This window comes from Cynocephalus volans, chromosome 6 (assembly GCF_027409185.1).
Source record: "Cynocephalus volans isolate mCynVol1 chromosome 6, mCynVol1.pri, whole genome shotgun sequence".
Lineage (NCBI taxonomy): Eukaryota > Metazoa > Chordata > Mammalia > Dermoptera > Cynocephalidae > Cynocephalus > Cynocephalus volans.
This window is the reverse complement of record NC_084465.1, coordinates 86,693,432-86,720,120: the sequence shown is the minus strand read 5'-3', so window position 1 is coordinate 86,720,120 and position 26,689 is coordinate 86,693,432. Positions and strand designations below refer to the sequence as shown.

Sequence of the window (26,689 nt, the reverse complement as noted above, 5' to 3'; positions counted from 1 at the left end):
CAATGGAATACTACTCAGCCATAAAAATAATGGAATTCTGCTATTAGCAGCAGCATGGATGAGCTTAGGGAAAATTATGTTAAGTGAAATAAGCCAGGCACAGAAAGAGAAATATCGCATGTCCTCACTCATCAGTGGGAGCTAAAAAATAAATAAAAAGGAGAGAAAAAGAGAAAAAGAAGACAGACAGACAAACAACAATCACAATAATACGTTGAAATTTCAGAAGAAGAGGACAGAACTGCAGTTACTAGATGTGGAAATGGGGAAAGGAAGGGGTGTTAGTGAGAAATTGGTTAAGGGACAGAAGAAGGACTACATTTTGCAATGATGAATATGTTAATAATCCTTATTTAGTCATCACACATACACAGGTATTGATATTCAACTCTGTACCCACAAATATGTAGATCAATTATGTTTCAATTTTTAAAAATACAAAACAAAAACAAAATGTGAACATAATGGCTCTCTTAAAGATTGTATTTATACATTACTTTTATGAAGCAGAGCTCAAGTAAAATGAGGTATACATAGAGTTCTGTAAGAAGCAACTGTGTCCTTACTTCTTCCAAATTATGCTTTTCAACCAATTTCCATCTCAGCTGAGCTTTTAAGACTTTCAGTGTCTTCTTAATGGACAGCAAGGGATCCACACTGAGGCTCTTATTTAAACATTCAGTAATCTGCTTTTTAAACTGAAAGAAAGAGTTACTGTATTTTCAAATACATCAGACAACAATATTTACTGGACAGTCACTTACTGACCATTTATTATTTCTCTAACAAGATCCAACTAGTATTTATTAAGTTCAGACTGAAATACTGAGAAATTCTATAATTTTCAACAACAATTCTCCCAATCGATATCCTAATTATCCACATTTCGAACTAGAAAAATATCCATTCCAGCACACAAAGTAGCAAAAACAAATGTAATATTTCAAGCTGAGACAGACAGTAATACACACATTGTTAGCATGGATAAAAACTGAAATTTCTAGAATGTAGAAATATAACTTGAAATCATCTTTCCCAAAAGTGGTTTGACAATATGTATCAAGCTTAATAATGTTCATTCCTTTTAACTTAGTAATTACACTTCCAGGAATCTATCTAATAAAATATACAAAAAAATGTACAAAGATTATGTACAGTGTCATTTGTGGTAGAAAAATTTGTAAGTAACCTTATGTCCAAAATAGATGAAAGGTTAGATTATCTTGTCATGTATCTATATACTGGATAATGATTGAGTCACTCAAAAATGACAGTACAGAAGTATCATTAATCATATGGGAAAATATTTATAATATACCAGTAAATGAAGAAAACATTTTCAAAATAGCTTACAAGAAAATGCAATGCACATTATATTTATTTATGTTTATACACACACACACACACACACACACACACACACACACACACACACACACACACACACACATGTATGTTTTACCATCCAAAAAAAAACCACACTGAAACTAGCAATGAGTACCTCTTAGGCCAAGAGGATTATAAAGCAATGTTTTTATTTCTTCTTCTTGTCTTTCTGTATATAGCAAATTTTCTACAGTAAACTTTATAAACAGAAAGCAAATGATGATAATGTTTTCAAGGATGTAAGAAACATAAATATTTAAGGCAATAAAAAGTTCAACATATTTATAAATAAAAATCACCATTTCCACTTCACAGCGAATTCAATTATATGCCAGCTAAAAATGCCTTACTGTTTTTCTAGCAATAATAAATAATTTATCTACATGTTGGGTATTAAACTACTTTAGAAAAATTTAAGTATCAAAAAATGTAAAGCATCAAAATCCAACCTCAGTACTGGCCTTGTACTTGGATTGTACCATGGCAATGAGTCCTTCCTCTGAACGGATCTTTTGAAGTACATGACTGTATGTATTTACTATGATCTCCTTGTCTGCATCACCTTGCTCCTAGATGAAATCATACACATAAACTTATACACAAAGTAGTATCTGAAATAGTTAAAACCTTCAAAAACAAAGGATAAACTTCCAAAAAATGCCTTCGACAAATTTCTATATCCATTTCAAAGTATTTCTTAAACATAACTATTTTTCTAGACGAAAGAGAAGCGATATCAGAGATGTTCATATGGGAAATTTTACCCCCATTACACTACTATTATTCCTGAAGCTATGTGGAGTAGAATGTTAAAGGAAATCAGTTGATATAAGATCTAAACAATTTATAGAACATAAACACTTTGTTATTTTTTATATCATCTATTAACAACCACTTCTAAAATCAAGTCTGACAAACTATCTAAATCAGGTCTTTTTGACACTAGGGAAATACAGAAATTTGCAATGTATTTTTATTGCCAATATGAATAATAAAACTGAAAAAAAGTAAAAAAGAAACAAGTAAAATGAAAAGCATAACCACTGAGACTTTGTAAAGCAGCATGAATAACTCATTGTCCACTTTCAGAGCTCTCCCAGATTTTATTTAAGTTTTCACTAACTCTATGGCGTCTTTTTTATAGTCATTGGGTATGATAAACTTAAGAACTTAAGAATCAAATGACATAGAAAGCTGAGTCACTCAGGGGTGCTATGGGTCAAACTGTGTCCCCCAAAGGTTCATATATTAGAAACTTAATCCCCACTGCGACAGTTAAGAGGGTGAGAAATCCTATTATCATAATTGAAAAGTGGGGCCTTTATGAGGTGATTAGATTGTGAGGATTGTATCTTTGCGAATGGATTGATCCACTCATGGAGTAATGGGCATGGTTCTCATTGTTTTTAAGGAAAGCAAGTCAGCAGGTTAACTCTCTCTCTTGCTCAGCCATTTCGCCATGTGTACAGAGTCATCACCAAGAACAAGAAGACCCTCGCCAGATGTGTTCCCTGGATATTGGACTTACCAGCCTCCGAAACTGTAAGGAATAAATTTTATTTCTTTATAAATTACCCAGTTTCAGATATTCTGTTATAAGTGACAGAAATGAACTAATACAAGGGGTTTTCCTAGAATTAAACATTAGATTTTTTTTTTAACATGAAATGTCCTATTAACATAAAAACACCACCCTATTGAAGAATAAGACCATATTACTGGTTAATACTTTCTAACTAGCAAGAGAAACCACACTGCTTCAAAAAGGCCATAATAGAGAATATCAATACGCACAATCATAGATATCTCCATCTCTTTGCAGACACTTGACTCAGTCTTCTCCAGAATTTCATCAATATTACCAATCGTGTCTTCAGAAGTCAGTGGTTCTTCCACACATAAATCAAAAACCTCATTTGCAAAAATAAAAACATGAAGTATCTCATTTAATTAATTAAATTAGCATTCATTGTGCCTTTATACCTGGAGCAAAGCATTTGGGTACACCTGGGCAATGCAGGGGAAATACGAATACAGAAAAAGATAAAGTTTTATACAGATAAAGATAAAGATACTCACCCTCATAAACATTATGCACCAGAAGCAAAAAGGTACATGTACGCAGCATACCTAAAGAATATTAGTGGTTAAGAGAGGTTAGAGGACAATCCAGAGGAAAAGTATGAGAAAAAAACAGGGATAAGACCAAGATGATGTTTTTTGAGAATGGTAAAAGGAACAGTCTAAAAGTTGATAAAGAGTCTCAACTGCTCAGGTGGCAAGTTTAAATCTGATAGGTAGGTAGACAATGTCAGATATGATTAAAATATACATATACATATAAACCTGGTTTGTGCTACAAACACCACTGTGCAAGAGCTCTTATTACCTTTAAGATGTTCTGGAACCATGCTACAAGACACCGCAGAGAAGCCTCCGTTTCACTTCTAACTTTGGTGAACTCCTCATTTTTACCACACTTCCACTCATAAAATTTTCTAAGTATTTCTTCAGAGTTTGTTCCTTCTTTGGGCTGTCCATACACAGTTTCTAAAGAGGTTGACAAATCCTGCAGAGAGATATACTTCTGTTCATAAAAGTTTATTAACTACATATTAGGATTCAAGCACTATTTTAAGATCCAAGAGACACCAAAGTAGTATCCCCATTCTTGAGGATTTTATAAATAAAACTCAGAATCATTAGAGATGAAAACACAAAACTACCTAGAAGGTGATTTATTTGAACTATAACAGTAAAAGTTTATTAAGTGCATTAGTTAATAGAAAGCTTTATATTCTCAGGTGCAGTGGACTGAACAGTCCCCCAAAGACACTGAAGCTTAATCCCCACCTTAACTGTTGAGGGTGGGAAATCCTATTACAATAATTGAAAGGTGGGGCCTTGAAGAGGTGATTAGATATGAAGACCATGTCACAATGACTGGATTAATGCATTTGATGGTTTAATGGTGGTCTCGGGCATGGTTCTGAGGGCTCTAAAAGGACAAGACACAAGGAGCTCTCTCTCTACTCCACCATTCTGCCATGTGAGACCCCTGCGTCACTGTCACCACCAACAAGGCTCTCACCAGATTTGTTTCCTGGGCTTTGGACTTTCCAGCCTCCGAAACTGTAAGAAATAAATATTGTTTCTTTATAAATTACCCCATTTCGGATATTTCGTCATAAGCAACAGAAACAGACTAATACATTAGATTTATTAAGTAGAAATTACTCTCTTTTCCTTGACTTTAAATAAAATGAAATCTGAAAAACCATCTAAATCAGGAAACGGAAGTTTCCAAGACCTCTTGCTAGATAAAAATAAACTACACACCAAAATATACAAATAATTCCAATTAAGTCAACATTAAACATATATATGTACTTTAAAACATTTTTTAAAAGACTGGAAGAAACAAGATGGGCAGCCAGTACAGCCCTTTGATTCTCTCCATGAATCAAACCCCAGAAATGCTACAGAGACAAGAGGAAAACTTAATAGATCCCAGAAATTTTTATCACAAAACTCTGAGAAACTCTTGGAAAGGCAGAAGATGGTTGGTGATTAGCAATGAATGAATACAGTCCCTGAAAGTGAGAGAAGGCCTGTACCACAACACAGAATATGTGGGAAAAGAAAACTATTTTCTATGCCCTTCTGTCTCCCTAACACTGGGCAGGAAAGCAGCAGCACCAGCAAGAGCCAATGGGTTTAGATGAGTACAGCACAAGGAAAGAGATGAGGCAAAAACTGATAACCAGTACAGAAGAGTTGGCCAGGCCCTGAGCATTCTCTTTCCTTCCCTTTTCCCCTAAATATCTGGTAACATTCACATCCAAGAGTGGTAGCCCCTGCGAAAGAGCAGTGGCTGAGGCAGGGGGACTGGGAGGTTCGCTGAAGAGTAAGATTATCTAGGAGAGAAGCAAACGAAGTAGTTGAGCCTCAACCGCAATATTAGAAGCTCTGTACCCTGAAAAACAACCCCATCCTATTATCTAAACCCATTAGAAGTCTTAGAAGTTGTGGTCCAGGCTTTCACCTCTCCCCAGGACCCTCCTCCACCATGCTACCCCAAACTTACACAACAACACACAATTAAAGTAGCTTATAGTTTCAAGGAAATATGAAACCTTGAGGATAGATAAAAGGGAGGATGAAATGTGTGAATAATACAAGCATTTCGAAATAAGTATAACAAACTAAAAGGGAAGCAAAATCAGTGAGTAGCCTAGGAAACAATAAGAACTCAAAATGAGCATAACAAATATTTTTAACAAAAATAAATACTGGAAACACAAAGCAAAACCAAGTACTTATAAATAATAAGCAATTGAAGATATTAGGTACAAAAGAAAAAACCTTTGAAATAAAGAACACAATGGACTGCCTAAATGGCAGAAGGGATATAGCTAGAACCAACTACTAAGCTAGATTAAGTCAAAGATACCTCCAAAAAGACACATAAAGATAGAAAAAGACAGACTAACAGTTAAAATACCGAGAGAAGTAAAAGTTTAAATATCCACCTAACAGAAGTCCCAGAATGAGAGAAAAATTAAATGGGGTGTGGGGAGACAGTATCTTAAGAAATAATTATAAAATATTTCCTAGAATTAAAGAAAGATAGAAACCCTCAGACTGCACTGGCTAGAATTAAATCTAAACTTAAACATGTTTTAGTGCAATTAAAGAAAAAGTCAAAAGAAAATTTTAAAGCTTCCAGAGGAAAAAAAGATCACAGAAGAATAAAACTAGACTGATATCAACAATTATGGAAATAAGAAGTCAATGAATTGTTATTGTGAAATGCCCAAAGAAAATCAGCCTTTGTACTTAATATTTTATAGCCAGCTAAAAAATTGTTTATATGAAATTGAAATAAGATATCCTGAAACATTTAATACCTCTCAGAGTCAACTACACAAAGACCTCTTTGAAAGCAGTCTTAGAGAAAATACATAGAGAAAGCCAAGAGATATCAAACAACTTATGAAACAAGAAAATAACTCTCAAGTTCATTTCATTTAGCTATCACACACAATATCTATAAGAATGTGTGACTAAAATCCTAGAAAAGAATTGTGTATGATTTCTTGCTTGCTTGCTTTGGAGAGGAAGGTAGAGACAGAGAGGGAAGACAGTAAGACAGGTAAGAATGGTCTAAAGTATTAGTGGCGGAAGGCAGAAAAGGAGGGGGAAAAAACATGATAAACAATAAGATCACAGAAATAAGTTCTTATAAAACAGTACTTATAAATATATAAATCAATTAAGTTACCAATCAAAAGACAGATATATAGGTTGGATTCTTTTAAAACTTGATCCATTAAGTGGATTATCTTATAGAGATTTTAAAAACTGGATACAAAATTGTCAAAATAAAGGAACGAAAAAAGAAAGGATATATAGAGCAAATATTAACCAAAAAGAAAGGTGGGATAGGAGTTGTAAAAGGAAACAAAATAAAATTTTATCCCAAAACACAGTAAGTGAAAAAAATAAGGTTACACCGTGGTTAAAAAGAAACCACATTTTAAAGTACATTATAATCATAAATACATTAATGCCCAACAATATAGCATTGAAATATTCTGAACAACTGAAGGAATCATAGGGAGAAACAGATATATCTCAGATATATATAACAAAAATATCTAAAAAAAAAAACTGATATACTAATCAGACCAAAAACTAAGCAAGAATTATGAAGATTAATGCTTGAGATTACATGCGTCTGGAATGGCACACCTAGAAAACCTAGAATACACTTTCTTTTGAACATGAAAAATCAACTATGTATCCTATGCCACAAAAGAAGTCTCAATAGATGCTGAGGAAATCAGAAATCATAAACTTTAATTTCTTTGATCCTCATTACAGAAATATGTTATATTCAAGTGATTAAAAAACATAAATAACAAACTATTCCTCAGCAAAATAAAGAGAAGTTTAAAGAATATTGTATTCTGGTTACCTACGGAAATACTAGAAATGGAAACAAGTCAGATTGGGGAAAAATTCTTTTAATATTAAACTTTAAAAAAAGCTTTATAGATGATCTTTGGTTACAGACTCTCAACCTATGTTTATTAACAGTGAGAAGAAATAAACCTTTACAGGGTGAAGTAGAAGTTGCATTGCAGAAAGATAAATTCTTACTATACAACTGCCCTTTTATATGAAAGGCTTACTTCACTATGCTGGACGAACGTATACTGTTTATGCAATTCCATTTAAGAAAATATTTTAAACCAGGGTTCTAATGGTTCCCAAGCCACATTCACTATCATCAAAACTACATCTTCAACCAGCGTGACAGGAAGAGTCAGTGCCCTGATATCCCTGTATATACTCTTCTCCAAATTTCTAGCAAGATGATTCCCTGCAGCCCAAAACAAGACAGATGCCATTATGTTCAATTTAGTACTAGAGATACTAACCAAATCAGTAGAAATTCAAATATACATAAAAGGTAGAAAGATTAAAAGGGAAGAGACAAAAGGGTTATTGTTTTCGAATGATATGACCACAAAGAAAGCTCAGAGTATTAAGAGACAAATGAGAACTAAAAGAGAGTTCAGCAGAGTTGGCAGAAGGACATCAATATGTAAAAACCACGACTATTCCTCTATTCCATTAAAATTAACTAAAAAATGGAAAGATCACATCCACAAAAGCAATCAAAAGTATAAATATCTACAAGTTAAGTTAAAAATGCATGAGGGCCTTCAGAGAAAAATTTTAACCAATATTAAAGGACAAAAAAAAGATCTGAATAAGTGGTGTGAAATATTATTTTACTAGGTAGAATTGTTGGAATGAGCAGGACTGAAGCCATGTTGGGACCTAAAACCACAGGGGCTGTAGGAAAATTTTTAAAAGACAGTTTTTTTTTTCTTAGCATGCATTTCTCTGAGTTCCCTCTTTTCCTATGATTACTTGATATTTGGAACCTTGGTTATGGGGCAAGATGACATTATTTACATAAATGTAAAGTAGTTTTCTAGTCAGCCTCGAGCTGCAAACTTGCCACAAGACATACACTATCCAAACCCTGAGAAAACCTGAGAAACCAAGTCATCAATAAAGCTATGCTGAATCCACCCTGAAGCAAAATCCTGCAGGACCCTACAATAACATCAAGGATGAGAACGGAAGCCAGATGGAGCCTTGGCAAGAATTTGCACCTGGACTCTTACATGTCCCCTGCCCTCCTGCTTTTCACTTCCCACAGTTCATTCCTTCAACCCCCTTAATCCCCTTTTTAAAATCCCTCAGTAAATCTGAGTCTTTGAGATGGTTTTAGTCTGGCCATTCTCCTTCAGGTTTACTGGAGAGATGTGTTAGCCTAATATTATCTCTCCTCAGGTCACCAGGATTCCTGAATAAAAGCTGACTTCCTATTCCACCAACATTTGACTTTTAGGTTGTTTGTTTTTGTTTGGGGCAGGCAGCTGGACTTGGGTTCAGTAACAAAGTTTGGCAAGCCAAGTCAGGAGCTGAATGCCCTGAGGTAACAGATTTTGATGAGCCAAGCCCGGGGTTTTTTCATTTGGGGCAGGCAGCCAGACTTGAGCTTGGTAACAAAATGACTTAACACTGTCATGCTCATTCACCCCAAATTAAATTAAGTTAAATATTAAGTTGCTGATCTGGCAGGATAAGGCGGAAGACAAGGTTCCACTACATCATATAGCTATTGTGTTCTAGCCCCTGATCACACCAGGGGAGAAATGCGAATGATCATGGAGCTCAAAAACCCTATACCTCAAGGATCATGGTCTCTCCTTCCTAACTCCGATATGTGGCCCTAGTAGATTTTCTGCTAGAATGCAATGAGTAACAGGGACCCACACGCCTTCTACTGCTCCTGTCTCCATGAATTTCTCCAATTGTTATGGTTTGAATGCTTGTCCCCTCCAAAACTCATGTTGAAGCTTAATTCCCAATGTAACAGTTTTAACAGAAGGGACATTCAAGAGGTGATTGGGTCATGAGGACTAATCCATTCATGGGCTAATGGATTAACGGGCTATCATGGGAGTGAGATAGCTATTATGGGAGTGAGATAGTTATCATGAGAGTAGGTCTGTTAAAAAGCCAGTTTGGCTCTCAGTGCACCCCTCTCACCCTGTGATACCTTCTGCTGAGGGCCAACCAGATGCAGCCCCTCAACCTTAGACTTCCCAGTTTCCAGAACTGTAATAATAAATTTCTTTTCTTTATAAATTATCCAGTCTCAGGTATTCTGTTACAGCAAGAGAAAACAGACTAAGACACCAATGAATGGTGCTCTATGAAGCCTGGAGTGTCAGGACATTTTACCTTATTTGCAGGACAGATATACAAACATACATAAAAACTAAATACATTAGTATAAGCTTTTAATTCCATTAAAAAGAAATTAGAATTCACCAAAGAAGAAAAACTTTTGCAGCCATCAGTAGTATCTGAAGTCTCAAGGTAAATGCTAATTTCACCTCTCAAATGATAAACATAATTTAAAGTAAATTTAGTATTTTTAAAATTCTAACCTGCAAAATTTTTAAGCGTTTATCAAGAGGTAACTCATCTACTTCCACAATAAAAACTTCTATTGCCATGTACAGCTTCTGTTGCATCTCATTCCTTTCGGCAATCAAAATATTCCCTTCACTCTGGAGGAAGGAAGAAAGAATGACCATCACTAATACATCAGTTGTTTTTTACACATTAACCTATATTTTAAAAAGTCATTTCTAAAATTTAACATTACATTCTCCAAACACAGTAGCACTTGAGATAAACACTTCTTTCCTTAGATCACCAAAATACCAAAGAACTTACTTACTTTCCCTTAATTAAAAATAAAAATTTAAGTTCAACAATCTTGCTCTTTTCCCCCCAATATTTCTGCAACAATGAAATTGTTGTTTTTCTTTGAGAAAAATAATGCAAGTTCCTATTATTATTTACACACTGACGCCCTTCTAGTCTCATCCCACCCTTAACTCCATTATTTACTCTACTTCAAGATTCAGTTAAACTCCATCAGGATAAAGCCTCCAATTCACCCAAGAGGCTATGTTTGAAATATGTATGTGAGGGGTATTCAATACATTGTCTCTATTACAGTACTTACTGTACTGTATTGAAGTTATCTATTAATATGTCCATCCCATACCCAAGAAAGATAGATAGGATCATGTCTTTTTAAAAAATTGTTATCTCCATTACCTACAACAGTATGTGACACATATACTTAAAAGCTTGAATTTTAGGATACTCTTTCTTGCATAAGCTCAACCAGACTATTTTATAAATATAAATAAATAGAAAAGAATCTCAAGCTAAGCTCATTTCTTTCATTTAAAAAAAAAACAGCGCACATGGCTATCAAGTTAAGGAACTATGCAAAATTCATAAATGAAAGTAACAATTCTAAGACCCAAATTAAGTACAATAAGAGAAATTAGATGGAAACTTCATTTGAGTGGTAATTATGACTGTGTATTTATCCAATAATCTACTCTTCATTCCATCAAATGAACTTAAAGTCCTGAAACATCCACAGTGGTAGAAACAAATATTTGCTTTTAAAAAAAAAGTCACATTTGTACTACTATAATACAAAGACCTAAAACTATATTAAGCCCTCTTGCTCTTTGTCCTGAATCACTTTCATACGCTCAAATCACAAAAACAAAACAAAACCAAAAAAAGCAACTCTTTTTCATCTTTTCATTTTATTACATGAAAATACATTAAGAAGTATTTTAATATTGACAGTGTGGTTTAAATGAAAAGAGAATATCCCTTCAGTTAAACATGCCTGGGTTCAAATTCCATACTAACAGGACTATGTAATCTTCAACAATTTCCTTAATCCTTATGAGTCTCTTTCCTCACTTATAAAATGAAAGCAAACATTAGTGTAAGAAAAATTTTTTAAAGTTCCTGTAACATTGCCTGTGTTTCATAGAGATTCAAAAATTATTAATTCTGCTGTCACTTTTTTTCTTCCATAATCAGAGTGACTAAGATCTAATACGTAAAATAACCCAAATCCAATCCCTTCTCCAAATTAAATGTTACTGGCATTTCCAAAAACCTAGTTATCCTGCTCATGCTCCTCATTCAGAGCCAGTTAGGTTGCCAACTGGTTAAATTAGGTAGGAATAAGAAGTAAGACTTTCAGGGTATTATCCACAGAGGCAGAAACCACCAATACTTAAGATGGGACAAATCCAAACACAACAAGTATGGAACTCACAGATGCTATGGAAAGCCAGGATGGTTGTGGAGAATATCTTTACAAGGAAAATAAGGAGGTCTATTCAGCTCAATATAATAAACTAAACTGCAACAGGAAATAAATATACTTGTACCTAAGATAATAAAGTATTCATATGAAGTATTTCATTCTTCATATTCCCCCTACATACACAAAACAACTACCTCTCAACAATAGGTGGCTTAGACATTGTTTAATAGTAAGGCAGAGTCTGACTCTGCAGCATAAAACATACCAGCCAGAAGATAAGATCCACATTAGCAGGTATGGAAGCTGCCATGTTTTACAAGCCTCATGCTCCTCAAAAGCCAATATCTCTTAAAACAATTTCATTCACATAGTTTCTAGGGTACCTCCAGGCGTATGCCCAGTTGCAAGAGTCCCTTCAAGTATTTGTAGTTTATAGATCCCCCAGTCCAGAAGCAACTTACCAGTCAGGAGTTATATTTACAATAAATGATGTTGCCCATTAACATGGTTGAAATATTTTATCAGATTACCAAGGGACTTGAGAAAGGGAGTTAACAAAGGTCAAATTCTCATGCAAACAGGGAAAATATTTTGTTAACCCTTTATCCACAATTACCAATTATCTATTCTACCTTTCTTACAAGGCAATAAAGGAATCAAATTATTATCTAAGAATTGTAAAAGTTAAAGATTTTATGTAAATAAGTAGCATTACAATCTCTGCAGTCCCCTCTGCTTTCTCTAAAGACATTTCCTTATGTTCAACAGATAAACGCTGTAATAGAGAAAAATTCTCCACTCACCACATTTTGACAAGTATGAATCTTCTCTTGAGTTAGACTATACTCTGCCCAAATTATCTCTAATTCATTCAAAGAAGCTGGGGTAGTAAAGCACCCTTCATCCAACACTTGTATAGCATCAGAAAGGTCATTTCCATAATGAACACTGACGCTGACATGCCTATTAAAAAACAGCAAAAAGGAAAAGATCAAGAAATGAGAAAGACGGTGTGAGAAAAAGTTACATTTAAACAGTAATGGTATAAAGGTTACTATTTACAGCACTAGCTATGAAGAGGCAGTTTTTAAACTAATTTATATAAAATCATATAACTGATACATACTTTAATTAGAAAACATATTTGTGGGAAAAAATAGTTTTTTTAACTTTATATAAAAAGAACTTCAAAAGCCTGCAGAATTTAAAATATCAAATGGACCTTCAGTTTCTGTTCTACAATTAGATTTGTAAATACTTCTTTAAAACATTGCCAATCTTGTTTATCAAGACTATAGTAGGCATGCAGTCCTTGTACCATAACGAACAGAATAGCATTTACTGAGTTTTAAAAAGCAATAAAAAAAAAAAGGCAATCAGACAGACAGAACAATAAGCAAAACTAACAAGGTCCATCCATATTATTTTTCTAGCTTCCAAGTAGTCTGCCATCACTTTAACAGCACATTATTCCCTCAAATATGAATTAAAAACATATTGGGTCATTTTGGTCCAAAGTCCAGCTCACAACTTTGCCAGTGCAGCACTTGATTTTTGGAAATGCATCAAAAGTTGATTAGGTTCTAGAGGGACCAAATTATTCAAACTCTTAAAAGACTTAGAAACCACATGCCCGTTATATTGGAGAATTTAAATTTCCACTGGAAAAAAGACAAACATGCAGTATTCATTCAGAACAACATCTTAGTGTTTCAAAGGACAGAAGAAAATGAATTACTGGTTTAAGTCCAGTGTGTAGTATGAAAAGGGAGCTAAGACTGTTTTGAGAACATTTTATCCATACTCCAGAAAAGGGTGACAATCCCTAACCAAGAATAAAGCAACCTTCCATCGAGATAAAATACCTACATAATTCTCGTATAGGCTTTCAGAAATACTGAATAAACTGCACAAGATGTGCTAACTAATTTCTTCTCTTTTTTTCTGATTCTATATAGATCACTTTGCAAGTTATTCATTCTTTCTTTAGACAATGTAATGAAATAATTTTGATTACTGAAATCTTTAGTTTCAGTATACTCCTGAAAATAATCCCAAGCAAAATAGTTGAACATAGTAGTTTCCCATCAAACTACCATTAAGAAGCTGTCTTGATTTTTTTTTTTAATTTGACTCTCACAGATGACCTAAGGCACTATAGCTCCAAGTAGTGACAACAGAAAATTGATGAAAACACTATAAAATTCATCTCAGGAATAATTATTTTTAGTTTCTCTCTTTAAAGTCATAAAAATACAAAGATTAAATCTCAAGGCAAAAAGAGTGAGCATACAATTTAAATGAAGCATCAACTAATTGGCAATTATTCTAAATTATTCTTCTCAAAAATATGTTTTTACCCACCTAATTTCTTTCAATATTTCCACCTTAGTTGCCAGATTTTTCATTCTGATGCCTATAGGAGTCTTCAGAGCACTTTCTAAATGTGTAGTCAAATCCATGGTAGCAGCTTTCTCTTGCTAAAGAACAAACACATCCTAGTAAGAGCCAAATAGAAAACTGTATTTCTGTTATTATTTTAACTACTTTTTTAAGTATAATTAAACAAAATTTTAAAGATGTCAGATCACGGGATAACAAACACTGATTTCCCTATGAGTTAAACTCTGAAAAAGAAAATCTGTTCCAGTTCTCTGCCTTCACACAGATTAGAGACTCTTACATTTCATCCTAATAAAAAGCCAAATAGAAACAAAATTTCACATATTGTAACTCTAAGAACTTAGATTTTTAAAAAATGAATGAAAGGTTCCCATAAAAAACAGACTCCAAATGATTATCAATGACAATTTGTTTTTTGATGAAGTCTTATGTTATTTTGCATTACAAAGAAGTCAAAAACATCATTTCCTTACCCTAGGTACATTAAACTTCGTGATTCTGAGTAGTATCTCAAATATATGTTCACATGATTATCCAAAATAATGTATGGAGCAATAATATAGAAAATGACCTGGCAATTTTATTCCAATTATACTACAACCATTACACAGTTAAACACAGAATTTTTACCTAATATTTAAACAACATGGTCTACAGTCCTCCTCGTATTCTCATCAATGCTTTAGTAAAATAGAGAACACCAGAGTATACTGACTGCTTATTAATAGCAGGCTACACTCAGGTATGCTCATGCCTTTCTGCTCCCATCTGCTGAGCAGGGTGATCATGAAGAATCAGTTATGTTTTTTCCTAAATCTGTTTATATCCACTCTACTGGTTATAACAATTACTCAAAAAATTTACATAAATCTAAGAAACAGAAGTAGGAAAATAAAAACTTTTTGAATCTTTGAAAACTGTGTTAAACTATTTTTATCACAAAATACCTGTAAGGGAGCCCCTATCAGACTAACAGCAGACTTCTCAAAAGAAATCCCTACAGGCCTGGAGAAGATGGAATGATATATTCAAAACACTAAAAGAAAAGAACTGCCAGCCAAGAATACTATGTCCAGCAAGGCTATCTCTCACAAATGAGGGAAAAATAGTGTATTTTCCAGATAAACAAAAACTTCAGGAGTTCACCACACAATCAGCCCTACAAGAAGTCCTGCATCTGGAATCCAAAAAATGATAATCACTACCACGAATATGCAAGAAAGACCAAAACCCACTGGTAGAACAAAAATGCAAATGGGAAAGAGAAAGAAACTAAACGTCACTACCAGAAAAAACCATAAGGACAATGTAGTAAGGCCTCTGCTTTATTTCTGACTTTAGTAATTTTAGTCTTCTTTTTTTCTTGGTCAGTCTAGATAAAAGTTTGCAAATTTTGTTGATCTTTTTAAAGAATCAACTTTTGTTTTTGTTGATTTTCTCCATTGTTTTTTAATTCCCTATTTCATATATTTCTATTATAATCTTTGTTATTTCCTACTTATCTTTGCTTTTGGTTTAGTTTGCTCTACTTTTTCTATTTTCTTAAGGTAGAAGTTTACATCACTGATTTGAGGTTTTTCTTATTTTTAACATAGGTGTTTAAAGTACAAATTTTCCTGTAAGCACTGCATGAGCCCTGCATCCTATAACGTTTGATACACTGCACTTTGACTTTTATCTCAAAATATTTTGATTTCCCTGTGATTTTTCTTTTTTACCTATTGTTTACTTAGGAGAATGTTGTTTAATTTCCACACATTTGTGAATTTTCTAAATTTCCTTCAGACAAAACCACATAATATTTGGGCATTTCAATACTCTTCTCTCAGTAACTGATGGAACAAGTAGGCAGAAAATAAGTCAGGATAAAAAAGTCTTGAACAATACTATCAACCAATTTGACCTAACATTCATAAAACACTGTATCCAACAACTGTAAAATACATATAACATTTAGGAATGTATTGAACAACATTTCAAAGACAGGCCATATGCTGGGTAATAAAACAAATCTCAATAAATTTAAAAGAACTGAAACCATATGGAGTATGCTCTCTGATACTAAGAAAGTTAAATTAAAAATCAGTAGCAATAATATATTGGGGGAAAATCTTCAAGTATGTGGAAATTACGCAACAAACCTCTCAATATCTCATGGTTCAAAAAAATAATCACATGGGAATTTTTTAAATATGTTTAATAATAACACAACATATCAAAACTTGTGGGCTGCAAATAAATCAATGCCCAGAGAGAAATATTTATCTCTAAATATTAGAATAAATAAAAGAACAAGAGATTAAAAACAATGATATGGGGGACTTTCAGTTCCCAGTTTCATATGTAAGAATCTTGGAAGTCAACACTCCATCCTAACAAGTAATAAAAAGCTGAACACGAACTAAAAAATCAAACAGTTCTTGGATCTGTAAGAGCAGGTCAGATCCATAAGGCCAGAGGGCAAACTGCTACCTCCGAAACTAAAGAGACAGATGAAAATATACAGAGAATCACAATATATCAGAGCAAAAACCTCTGCAGAAACCAGTGCCAAGGTACAAAAACTTGAACTATAACTGATGAACTGTTGGAGACTAGGTGTGGGCAAGTCTGAGAGCTGAAACTCCAGAACCAGTCATATGGAGTCCACATGCTTTTGACAGTTTTACCTCCAGGAGCTAGACCTGGTTCTCATAGTAAATATCAGAGAAAAATGCCCCCATGCTTTCAATAGGGGGAGGGGAAACAAACCATTCTGATATACCCCAGAGCACTCTGTACTTCTTTACAAGGTCTGCCCTCAGGAGAAACTAGTTAACCAAAGCCTAACCTGGTAAGGTTTTATCAGCGTCTAACTGACCTGGGAAGGGATCTAACCCCAGCCAGCTCTAGCCTTCCACATGGGAGAAGGTAAATATCCAGCTCCATCCCACTCTAGCTATCCTGTCCTACCTAAGGGAAGAGAAAAAAACTGAGAAACACTTGTGAATTCACAGGTCAGAGGCAGAGACTTACTAAACGACTGAGACCTTATCATAGGACTGTAGAACACATCCCTCCCCCCAACACCTTGCCACCACATTACTAAAAGCTTATTTACAGCAGCTTCTTTTCCCAATACATAATGTACAGCTATCATAAAAAAATTACAAGACACACATAAGGGCAAAAAATTCATTTTGAAGACAGAAAGTAAACATCAGAACCAGATGTAGAAGGAATATTGAAATAATTAGAAATAATTACAATTAATATGCTAAGAGCTCTACTGGATAAAGCAGACAGCATGAAAGAAAAAATGGACAATGTGAGCAGAAAGATGGAAATCCTAAGAAAGAATCAAAAAGAAAAGCTAGAGATCAAAAACACTGTAAAAGACATAAAGAATGCTTCTGATGCACTTAGTAGACCAGACATGGCTGAGGAAAGAATCTCTGAGCTTGGGGATATATCAAGAGAAACCTCAAAACTGAAAAGCAAAGAGAACACAGACTGAAAAATAAAAAGAACTGTGGAGTAACTGCAAAAGATGTGACATACGCATAATGAGAATGCCAAAAGGAATTTCTTTTCTTTCTGAGAAAAAAACGGAAGAAATATTTAAAACAGTAACGACTGAGAATTTCCCCAAATTGATGTCAGATACCAAACCACAGATTCAGAAAGCCCAAAGAACACCACACAGAATACATGCCCCCAAAAAATTACACCTAGCCATATCATTTTCAAACTGCAGAAAATCAAAGATAAAGAAAAAAATCCTGAAAGAAGCCAAGAGGAGAACAAAAGTCAAAGGAAAGGACCAAAGATAAGAATTACATTCTAATTTTCCTCAGAAACCATGCAAATAAGAGAATGGAATGAAATATTTGAAGTTTTGAGAGTAAAAACGACCAACCTAGAATTCTGTACCCTTATCTGCAAAATTCTGCAAAATTATCCTTCAAAAGTGAATATGAAATAAAAACTTTCTCAGACAAACAAAAATTGAGGGACTCTGGTGCCAGTACTTTCTTGAAAGAAATGTTTAAAGAAGTTCTTTAAAGAGAAGAAAAATAATATAGTTCAGAAACTCAGATCTACATAAAGTGAAAGTATCTAAGAAGTAATATGTGAAAGTAAAATAAATACTTTTATTTTTCTTATTGATCTAACAGATAGAAGTTTGTTCAAAATAATAATAGCAACAATGTATTTGATTATATATGCTTATATATATATACAAGTGTGTGTAATATATACACAAATGAAGATACTTCAAAAAGTTCATGGAACGATTCATATTATCTTTTAATTCTATTTTTTCACAAATTTTTAAAGTACACACGTGTGTGTGCATGTGCACTTGTATACAAGTGAAATGAATGACATCAATGTTACAAGGGACAGGAGAAAGGGATTAGGATTATTCTGGCTATAATTAGGTACTCATGCTACAATTTATGCAGCATAAGCAGTGCATAGAGGAAAATGTGTAGCACTGAATGCATATATTAGAAAAGAAAACCTGAAATCAATAAGAAACTTTAAAAAGAATAGCAAATTAAATCTAAAAAAAGCAGAAGAAAATAAGAATTGGAGAACAAATCAACAAATCTGAAAGCAGAAATCAATAGAGAAAAAAAATCACAATTACTTGAAGTTGATACGACAAGCAAACAGAGGGGACATTGGTGGCGGGGAGAGGGGGAGGGAAGAGGGAGGGAGGTTTTTGTGATGGGCAACAATAATCAGCCACAATGTATATCTACAAAATAAAATTTAAAAAAAAATAAAATCAACAAAAATGAAAGCTGGTTATTTGAAAAGAAAAATAAAATCTATAAGCCTCTAACCAGGCTAATTTAAAAAAAGAGAGAGAACACAAACTACCAATATCAGAAATGAAAAAGAGGACATCACTACAGATCCCATTAATATTAAAAGAATAAAGGAATACTATGCCCACAAATCTGGTAACTTACATAAAATGGACTAATTCTTTGAAAGGCTAAATTGCCAAAACTTATGCAAGAAGAAACAGACAATATGAATAAATTCCAAATTTCTAAAGAATTTGAATAATTAATAACCTTCCAAAACAGAAAGCACCAGGTCCAGATGGGTTCACTGGTGAGTTCTACCAAACATTTAAGGAAAATATTAAAGCAATTCTCTACAATCTCTGTCAGACTACAGAAGCAGAGGCAATACTTCCAAACTCATTCTATGAGGCCAGCATGACACTAATAACAAAAACACAAAAACAATACAAGAAAATAAAACCACAGACCAATATCTCTTATGAACGTAGATGCAAAAATCCTCAAAAATTTATTAGCAAATCAAACCCAACAATGTATAAAAAGAAATATACACCACAACCAAGTTGAATTTATCCCAAGTATGCAAAGCTGGTTCAACATTCAAAAATCAACTAATGTATTCCATCACATCTACAGGCTAAAGAAGAAAAATCATCTAGTCATATTAATAAATATAGAAAAAGCAACTGACAAAATCCAACAACCATTCATGATAAAAACTTACAGTAAACTAGCAATAGAGGATAATGTCTTCAACTTGATTAAGAATACCTACACAAAACCTACAGCTAACATCATACTTAACAGTGAGAAGCTTGAAGCTTTCACACTAAAGTCAGGAACAAGAAAAATATGTTCTCTCTCACCACTGCTCTTCAACTCCATACTGGAAGTTCTAGCTTATGTAATAAGGTAAGGAAATAAAAGAAATACATATTAGGAAGGAAGAAATAAAACTGCCTTTGCTCACAGATGACATGATTGTCTTTGCAGGAAATTGAAAAAAAATCTGCAAAAAAAAAAAAACCCTTATTAATAATAAGCAGGATTGGAGGATACAAGGTTAACACAAAAAATCAATTGTTTTTCTATATACCAGCAATGAACAAGTCAATTTTGAAATACATAAGTATAACTCTAACAAAATATGTATATGATCTGTATGAGAAAAACTACAAAACAGATGAAAGAAATTGAATAACTAAATAAATGGAGACTAAATAAATAAGTGGAACTTAATAAATGTTCATGGATGAGAAGACTCAATATTGTGAAGATATCAGTTCTTCCCAACTTGACCTATAAATTCAATGCAATCCCCATCAAAATCCCAGCAAGTTATTTTGTAGATACTGACAAAATAAGTCTCAAATTTATATGGACAGGCAAAAGACTCAGAAAAGCCAACACAATATAAAACAAAAGCAATGAAGTTGGAGGACTGACACTACCAAACTTCAAGACATACTACAAAGCTACAGTAATCAAGACAGTGTGGTACTGGTAAAAGAAGAGATGAACAGATCAATGAAACAGAATAGAAAGCCTAAAAACAGACCCACATAAATATAGTCAACTGATCTTTGACAAAGGAGCAAATACAATGGAGAGAAGACAGTCTTCTGAACAAATGGTGCTAGAAGTGGACATCCACATGCAAAAAAACAAATCTAGATAAACACCTTACACCGTTTACAAAAATTAACTCAAAATGAATCACCAACCTAAATGTGAAACACAAAACTATGAAACTCCCAGAAGGTAACATAGGAGAAAATCTACATAACCTTGGGTTTAGGGATGACTTTTTACATATAGCACCAAAGGTACAACCCATGAAAGAAAGTATAAATAAGACGGACTTCATTAAAAGTTTAAATTTCTGCTCTGTGAAAGACTGTCAAGAGAATGAAAAGACAAGCCATATGGTGCCCCACTCCTGCCCTGTGCAGTTTTTATTGATAAATAATTGTCCAGGAGGGGCGACACTGGCCTGGCCCCCCTGGTATTTATTGCTGTACATAGTGTATGTTTGTGACATATAAGGTTTTCTTTATTTTGTATATGATCAATAAACATCTTCTAAATAGAAAAAAAGAAAAGCCATAGACAGAGAGAATATTTGCAAAAGACATATCAGACAAAGGACTATTATCCAAAATATATAAAGAATTCCTAAAACTCATCAATAAGAACAGAAAAGACCTGATTTAAAAATGGGCCAAAGACCTTGACATCTCACCAAGGAAGATATACAGAGGCAAATATACATATGAAAAGACATTCCACATCATGTGTCACCTGGGAAACCCAAATTAAAACAGAAATATCACTACACACCTATTATAATGGCCAAAATCCTGAATACTGACAATACCAAATACTAGCAAGGATTATTGCTGGTGGGAATGCAAAATGGTACAGCCACTATGGAAGACAGTTTGGCAGTTTCTTACACGGCTAAATATACTCTTACCACAACACACGATCTAGAGATTCCACTCCTTGGTATAGTATACAGCCAGAGGAACTGAAAACTTATGCCATACAAAAATCTGCATGTGGGATGTTTACGGTAGCTTTATTCACAACTGCCAAAACCTGGACGTAACCAAGATGTACTTCAACAGGTGAAGGACAAATAAACTGTGATACATCCAAACAACAGAAGATTGTTTAGTACTAAAAAGAAATGAGCTATAAAGCTACAAAAAGACATGGTGGAAATTAACGTGCATATTACTAAGTGAAAGAGGCCAACTATAAAAGGCTACATACTGCATGATTCCAACTGTATGACATTCTAAAAAAAGGCAAAACTATGGAGACGATGAAACTATCAGTGGTTGCCAGGGGTTCGGGGGGAAGGAGGGATGAATAGATGGAGCACAGAGGATTCTTAGAGCACTGAAAATACTCTATATGACACTACCATGGCAGATAGATGTTATTATACATTTGTGCAGTGACAATGGTGTGTCAAAGTAAGTCTATCAGTTGTAACAAATGTACCATTCTGGTGGGAGAGGTTGATAATGGGGAAGGCTACGTATGTGCAGGGGCAGGCAGTCTACAGGATACCTCTGTACCTTCCTCTCAATTTTGCATGAACTGTTCCAAAAAAAGTCTTTTAAAAAATTTAAAGCATAAAAAAATTAAGCCTATGCTACACTTAAAAAAATTTTTAATGATATGATCATCTAAAGAATCTAGAAGAGATTCTACTTTTAAACTTAAAAACAGAAAGAAGAAAATCATAAAGAAATCAATAAAATAGAAAAGATACAAGCAATAAAGAAAAAAATCAAAGCCAAAAATTATTTCTCTGAAAACAATAATGAATTTGATAAACATTAGCAAAATTGATCAGGAAAAAAATAACAAAAAACACAGATGACCAACATTAGTAATAAAAAAAAAGGTACAAGTACATCATTACAGAGACTAGAGACATTAAAAGAATAGTAAGGAGATACTCTAAAAAATATCATGCCAATTAATCTGACAAACTACATAAACTGTACAAAGTCCTTAAAGACAAAAATTACCAAATTTAATTCAAGAAGAAATAACCTAAATAGCATATGTTAGAGAAATTAAATTTGTAGTTAAAAACCTTCCCTCAAAGAAAACTATACAGGCCCAAATAACTTCGTGATTCTAATAAACATTTACGAAAGGAATGATGCCAATCTTAAAATCTTTAAGAAGACAGAAAGAGAAGGAACACTTCATAACTCATTGTATAAGGCCAACATAACTCTAACATCCTAGGAATATATATGGCTGATTTAAAATCTGTAAATCAACATGAATTCATCAGATTTAATAAAATAAAAAAGAAAATCTCTTTTAATTGTTTCTTTTGCTGTGCAGAAGCTTTTTAGTTTGATATAATCCCATTTGTTTATTTTTCCTTTGGTTGCCCGTGCTTTTGGGGTCGTATTCATGAAGTCTGTGCCCAAACAATTAAAAGAGTTAAAAGACAACCAACAGAGTGGGAGAAAATATTTGCAAAATATATATCTGACAAAGGATTAATATCCAGAATATATAAGGAACTCAAACAACTTTACAAGAAGAAAACAAGCAACCCAATTAAAAAATGGGCAAAAGAGCTAAATAGGCATTTCTCTAAGGAAGATATCCAAATGGCCAACAGACATATGAAAAAATGCTCAACATCACTCAGCATCCGGGAAATGCAAATCAAAACCACATTGAGATACCATCTAACTCCAGTTAGGATGGCTAAAATCCAAAAGACTATGAACGATAAATGCTGGCGAGGCTGCGGAGAAAAAGGAACTCTCATACATTGTTGGTGGGACTGCAAAATGGTGCAGCCTCTATGGAAAATGGTATGGAGGTTCCTCAAACAATTGCAGATAGATCTACCATACGACCCAGCTATCCCACTGTTGGGAATATACCCAGAGGAATGGAAATCATCAAGTCGAAGGTATACCTGTTTCCCAATGTTTATCTCAGCACTCTTTACAATAGCCAAGAGTTGGAACCAGACCAAATGCCCATCATCAGATGAGTGGATACGGAAAATGTGGTACATCTACACAATGGAATACTACTCAGCTATAAAAACGAATGAAATACTGCCATTTGCAACAACATGGATGGACCTTGAGAGAATTATATTAAGTGAAACAAGTCAGGCACAGAAAGAGAAATACCACATGTTCTCACTGATTGGTGGGAGCTAAAAATTAATATATAAATTCACACACACACACAAAAAAAAAAACCGGGGGGGGGGAAGAAGATATAACAACCACAATTATTTGAAGTTGATACGACAAGCAAACAGAAAGGACATTGTTGGGGGGGAGGGGGGAGGGAGAAGGGAGGGAGGTTTTGGTGATGGGGAGCAATAATCAGCCACAATGTATATCGACAAAGTAAAATTAAAAATAAATAAATAAATAAATAAATAAATAAATAAATAAATAAAAAGAAATGATGTAACCCGAAGCAAAAAAAAAAAATCTCAACAGATGTACAAAAAGCATTTGCTAAAATTCAATACCTAATCACATTTTTGAAAACACTTTTATGCCACAAAACTACCCCCAAAAATGTTCAAAATCACTAATAATCAGAGAAATGCAAATTAAAACCACAAGAATATATCATCTCACTCCAGTTAGAATGGCTATCCATCAACAAGACAGAAAAATAACAAATGCTGGTGAAGATGTGGAGAAAAAGGAATTCTCCTCCACTGTTTGTGAGAACGTAAGTTGGTACAGTGGAAACATTATAGAGGTTCCTCAGAGAAATAAAAGAAAATCTACCTCACAACCCAGCTATCCCACTACTGGGTATATACCCAAAGGAAATGAAATCAATATATCAAAAAGACACCTGCACTCCCATGTTTATCACAACACTATTCACAATAGCCAAGAGATGGAATCAACCTAAATGCCCATCAACGGAGGAATGGATTAAAAACTGTGGTATATATACACAATGAAATACTATTGAACTATTTTTAAAAAATAAAATCTTGTCATTTGCAGCAACATGGATGGAATTGGAGACCCTTATGATAGGTGAAGTAAGCCAGGCAGAGAAAGACAAACAACACATAATCTCACTGTTACGTGGATTCTAAAAAAAAAAAAAATGGTTCTCACAGAAGTAAAGAGTAGAATAATGGTTACCAGAGAAAGGCTTATAGGCGAGGGACAATGGGGGGAGGGAAAGAGGTGGATTAACATATACAAGACTATGCTATCTGGGCTTCCGGTCAAGATGGAAGAATAGAAGGTCCCCAGTGTCACTCTCTCCCACAATCAACCAATTTACAACTATAAAAAAGCAACAACAGCCAAGCTGGGGCCGCTAGAGCTCAGGGGAAGAGGAGGAGAGACCTACAGAGTGCATGAAGGTGGGAGAAGCCCCGATGTGAGAAAGAAAAAAACTTCTCTGACTGTTTCATGCCATGGCTGCTTTAAGGCTGGAGCTGCTAAGTGCATGGAGCAGGAGCCGGCAAAAAGCCACAGCTGTGCCTTTCGGATGAAGTTGCTTGGAGGCGGCAGGGGAGAAGAGGGCCTTGGTGGCCCCCAGGCCAGCAGTACCACCACCAAGGTTCCCATAGACCCACAAAGGACCGAGGAACCACCACAACTAAAAAAAGGGAGCTACTCAGAGGCTGGTGAGTCATCACAAGGGACCAGCGCATGGCCCATCCCATGGGAAGTGTGTTTCCAGCACGGGCAGTGGGGGAGATGGGCCCACAGGGGAAATGCTGGGGCACAGCAAGGACAGCTGATCTGCCCCCAATCAGTGCAGGACCACTCACAGGAGACTGGTCAGGAATACAGAATTGCAAAGGGTGCAATTTGATGAAAAGATTCAGGCCCAGACCAGTGTTTCTATACAACCCAGGTACATCAGACTTCACCAGATCCAGAAGTACCTATAAAGCAAACTATTAAAACATGAGCTGCACAAAAAGCCTTCCCTAGGGAATCAGCAGTAAAGCAGCAATTTAGCCCAAACACAGCTCAAGTACTGGTCCCCACAGGAAGTTACCCCATCTTAGAAGCAAGCAAAGGACAACAAATTAGTTCCAGTGCAGAGTTTAAGTGGTGGGAACAGCAAATAATCCAACACAGAAATGAAAGAAAAAACAAAGTACCCACAACCAGAGACAGAGTTTGATAACTAGTAAAGGTCTCATTTCACCAAAGAACACCTATAACACCAAGAAGGACCAGAAGTCCCCTGGGCTACCAAGCCAGGAAGGGGAGAGGGTTGGGGGCCTCAGCCATGCCCCCCAACACCCGCAACCCAGTCCCGAGGATGGGGGCCTCAGCCACAGTCCCCTGACAAGTGCAACCACTCCAGTGACAACCACCGAGCCGCTAGAGGAGACAACCCGGGCTCTCCCAAGCTGGGGTGGCAGGGGGCCAAGGGTCTCAACCACGCCCCTCCTCATACTCAACCAGCCCTGTGACGACCGGCAAGCCTCAGCAAGAAGGGCCCCAGGTTCCTGAGCTGGAGTGGTGGGGGACAAGGGCTATTGCCATACCCCTTTGACATCTGCATCCAGCCCGGCAATAACCAAGCCACCACTGGAAGCCCCCCAGTCTCCCCTGTGGGAATGTGGGGGGTGCCACAGGCCTCAATCCCACCCCTCCTCCTTCCTCCTTCTTCCATCCCATTTCCTTCCCATTTCCCCTCTCCCTCTCCCTCCCAACTGCTCCACAACATCGTAAAATGTAAAAATATTAATAAAATTAAATAAATATATATAATTTTAAAATTAAATAAATAAATAAAAGACTATGCTATCTACTCCAAGTGAATATGCAGTATATGCATCTATTGAAACAACACACTGTACCCCATAAATATGTACAAGCAAACATTAAACTTTTTTAAATGCTTGTATGTATATTATAATCTTTGAGCAATCACTGAAAAATATAACAAAAAGAGTCAAAAATAATAGATAAATTAAAATTAAATATTAAAGTAATGTTCAAATAACTCAAAAGAAAGCAGAAAAGGAGAAAGAACAAAAAGCACAGAGAAAAACAGAAAACAAATAATAAAATGGTAGACCTAAATCTAAACATATGATTACATTAAATGTTAACTCATCTCGAAAACCAATTAGAAGGCAGAGATCATCACAATGTATTAAAAAAAACATGACCCAAGAGATCCAGATTTAAAAAAAGATTGGCCATGTGTTTAGTAATTGTTAAAACTGGATGATGAGCATATGAGCATTAATTATTCAATTCCCTCTCCTTTTGGAATGCTTGAAAATTTCCATAGCAAAAAGTTTTTAAGATAACATAAAAGGAAATGA

At 34.7% G+C, this 26,689-nt stretch overlaps 1 protein-coding gene across 2 annotated transcripts in view; it reads right to left on the bottom strand.

Moving 5' to 3' along the window:
* Positions 1-26,689, bottom strand: part of STK31 (serine/threonine kinase 31) — a 90,335-nt gene that overhangs the window by 40,409 nt on the left and 23,237 nt on the right. For both annotated transcript variants that reach the window (XM_063100826.1, XM_063100827.1), the window contains exons 8-14: positions 14,000-14,115; positions 12,439-12,598; positions 9,927-10,049; positions 3,776-3,955; positions 3,181-3,297; positions 1,836-1,955; positions 567-698 (exon numbers count right to left, since the gene is read on the bottom strand). In XM_063100826.1, the coding sequence (XP_062956896.1) occupies positions 567-698; positions 1,836-1,955; positions 3,181-3,297; positions 3,776-3,955; positions 9,927-10,049; positions 12,439-12,598; positions 14,000-14,115 (948 nt within the window). The remainder of the gene's footprint in view (positions 1-566; positions 699-1,835; positions 1,956-3,180; positions 3,298-3,775; positions 3,956-9,926; positions 10,050-12,438; positions 12,599-13,999; positions 14,116-26,689) is intronic.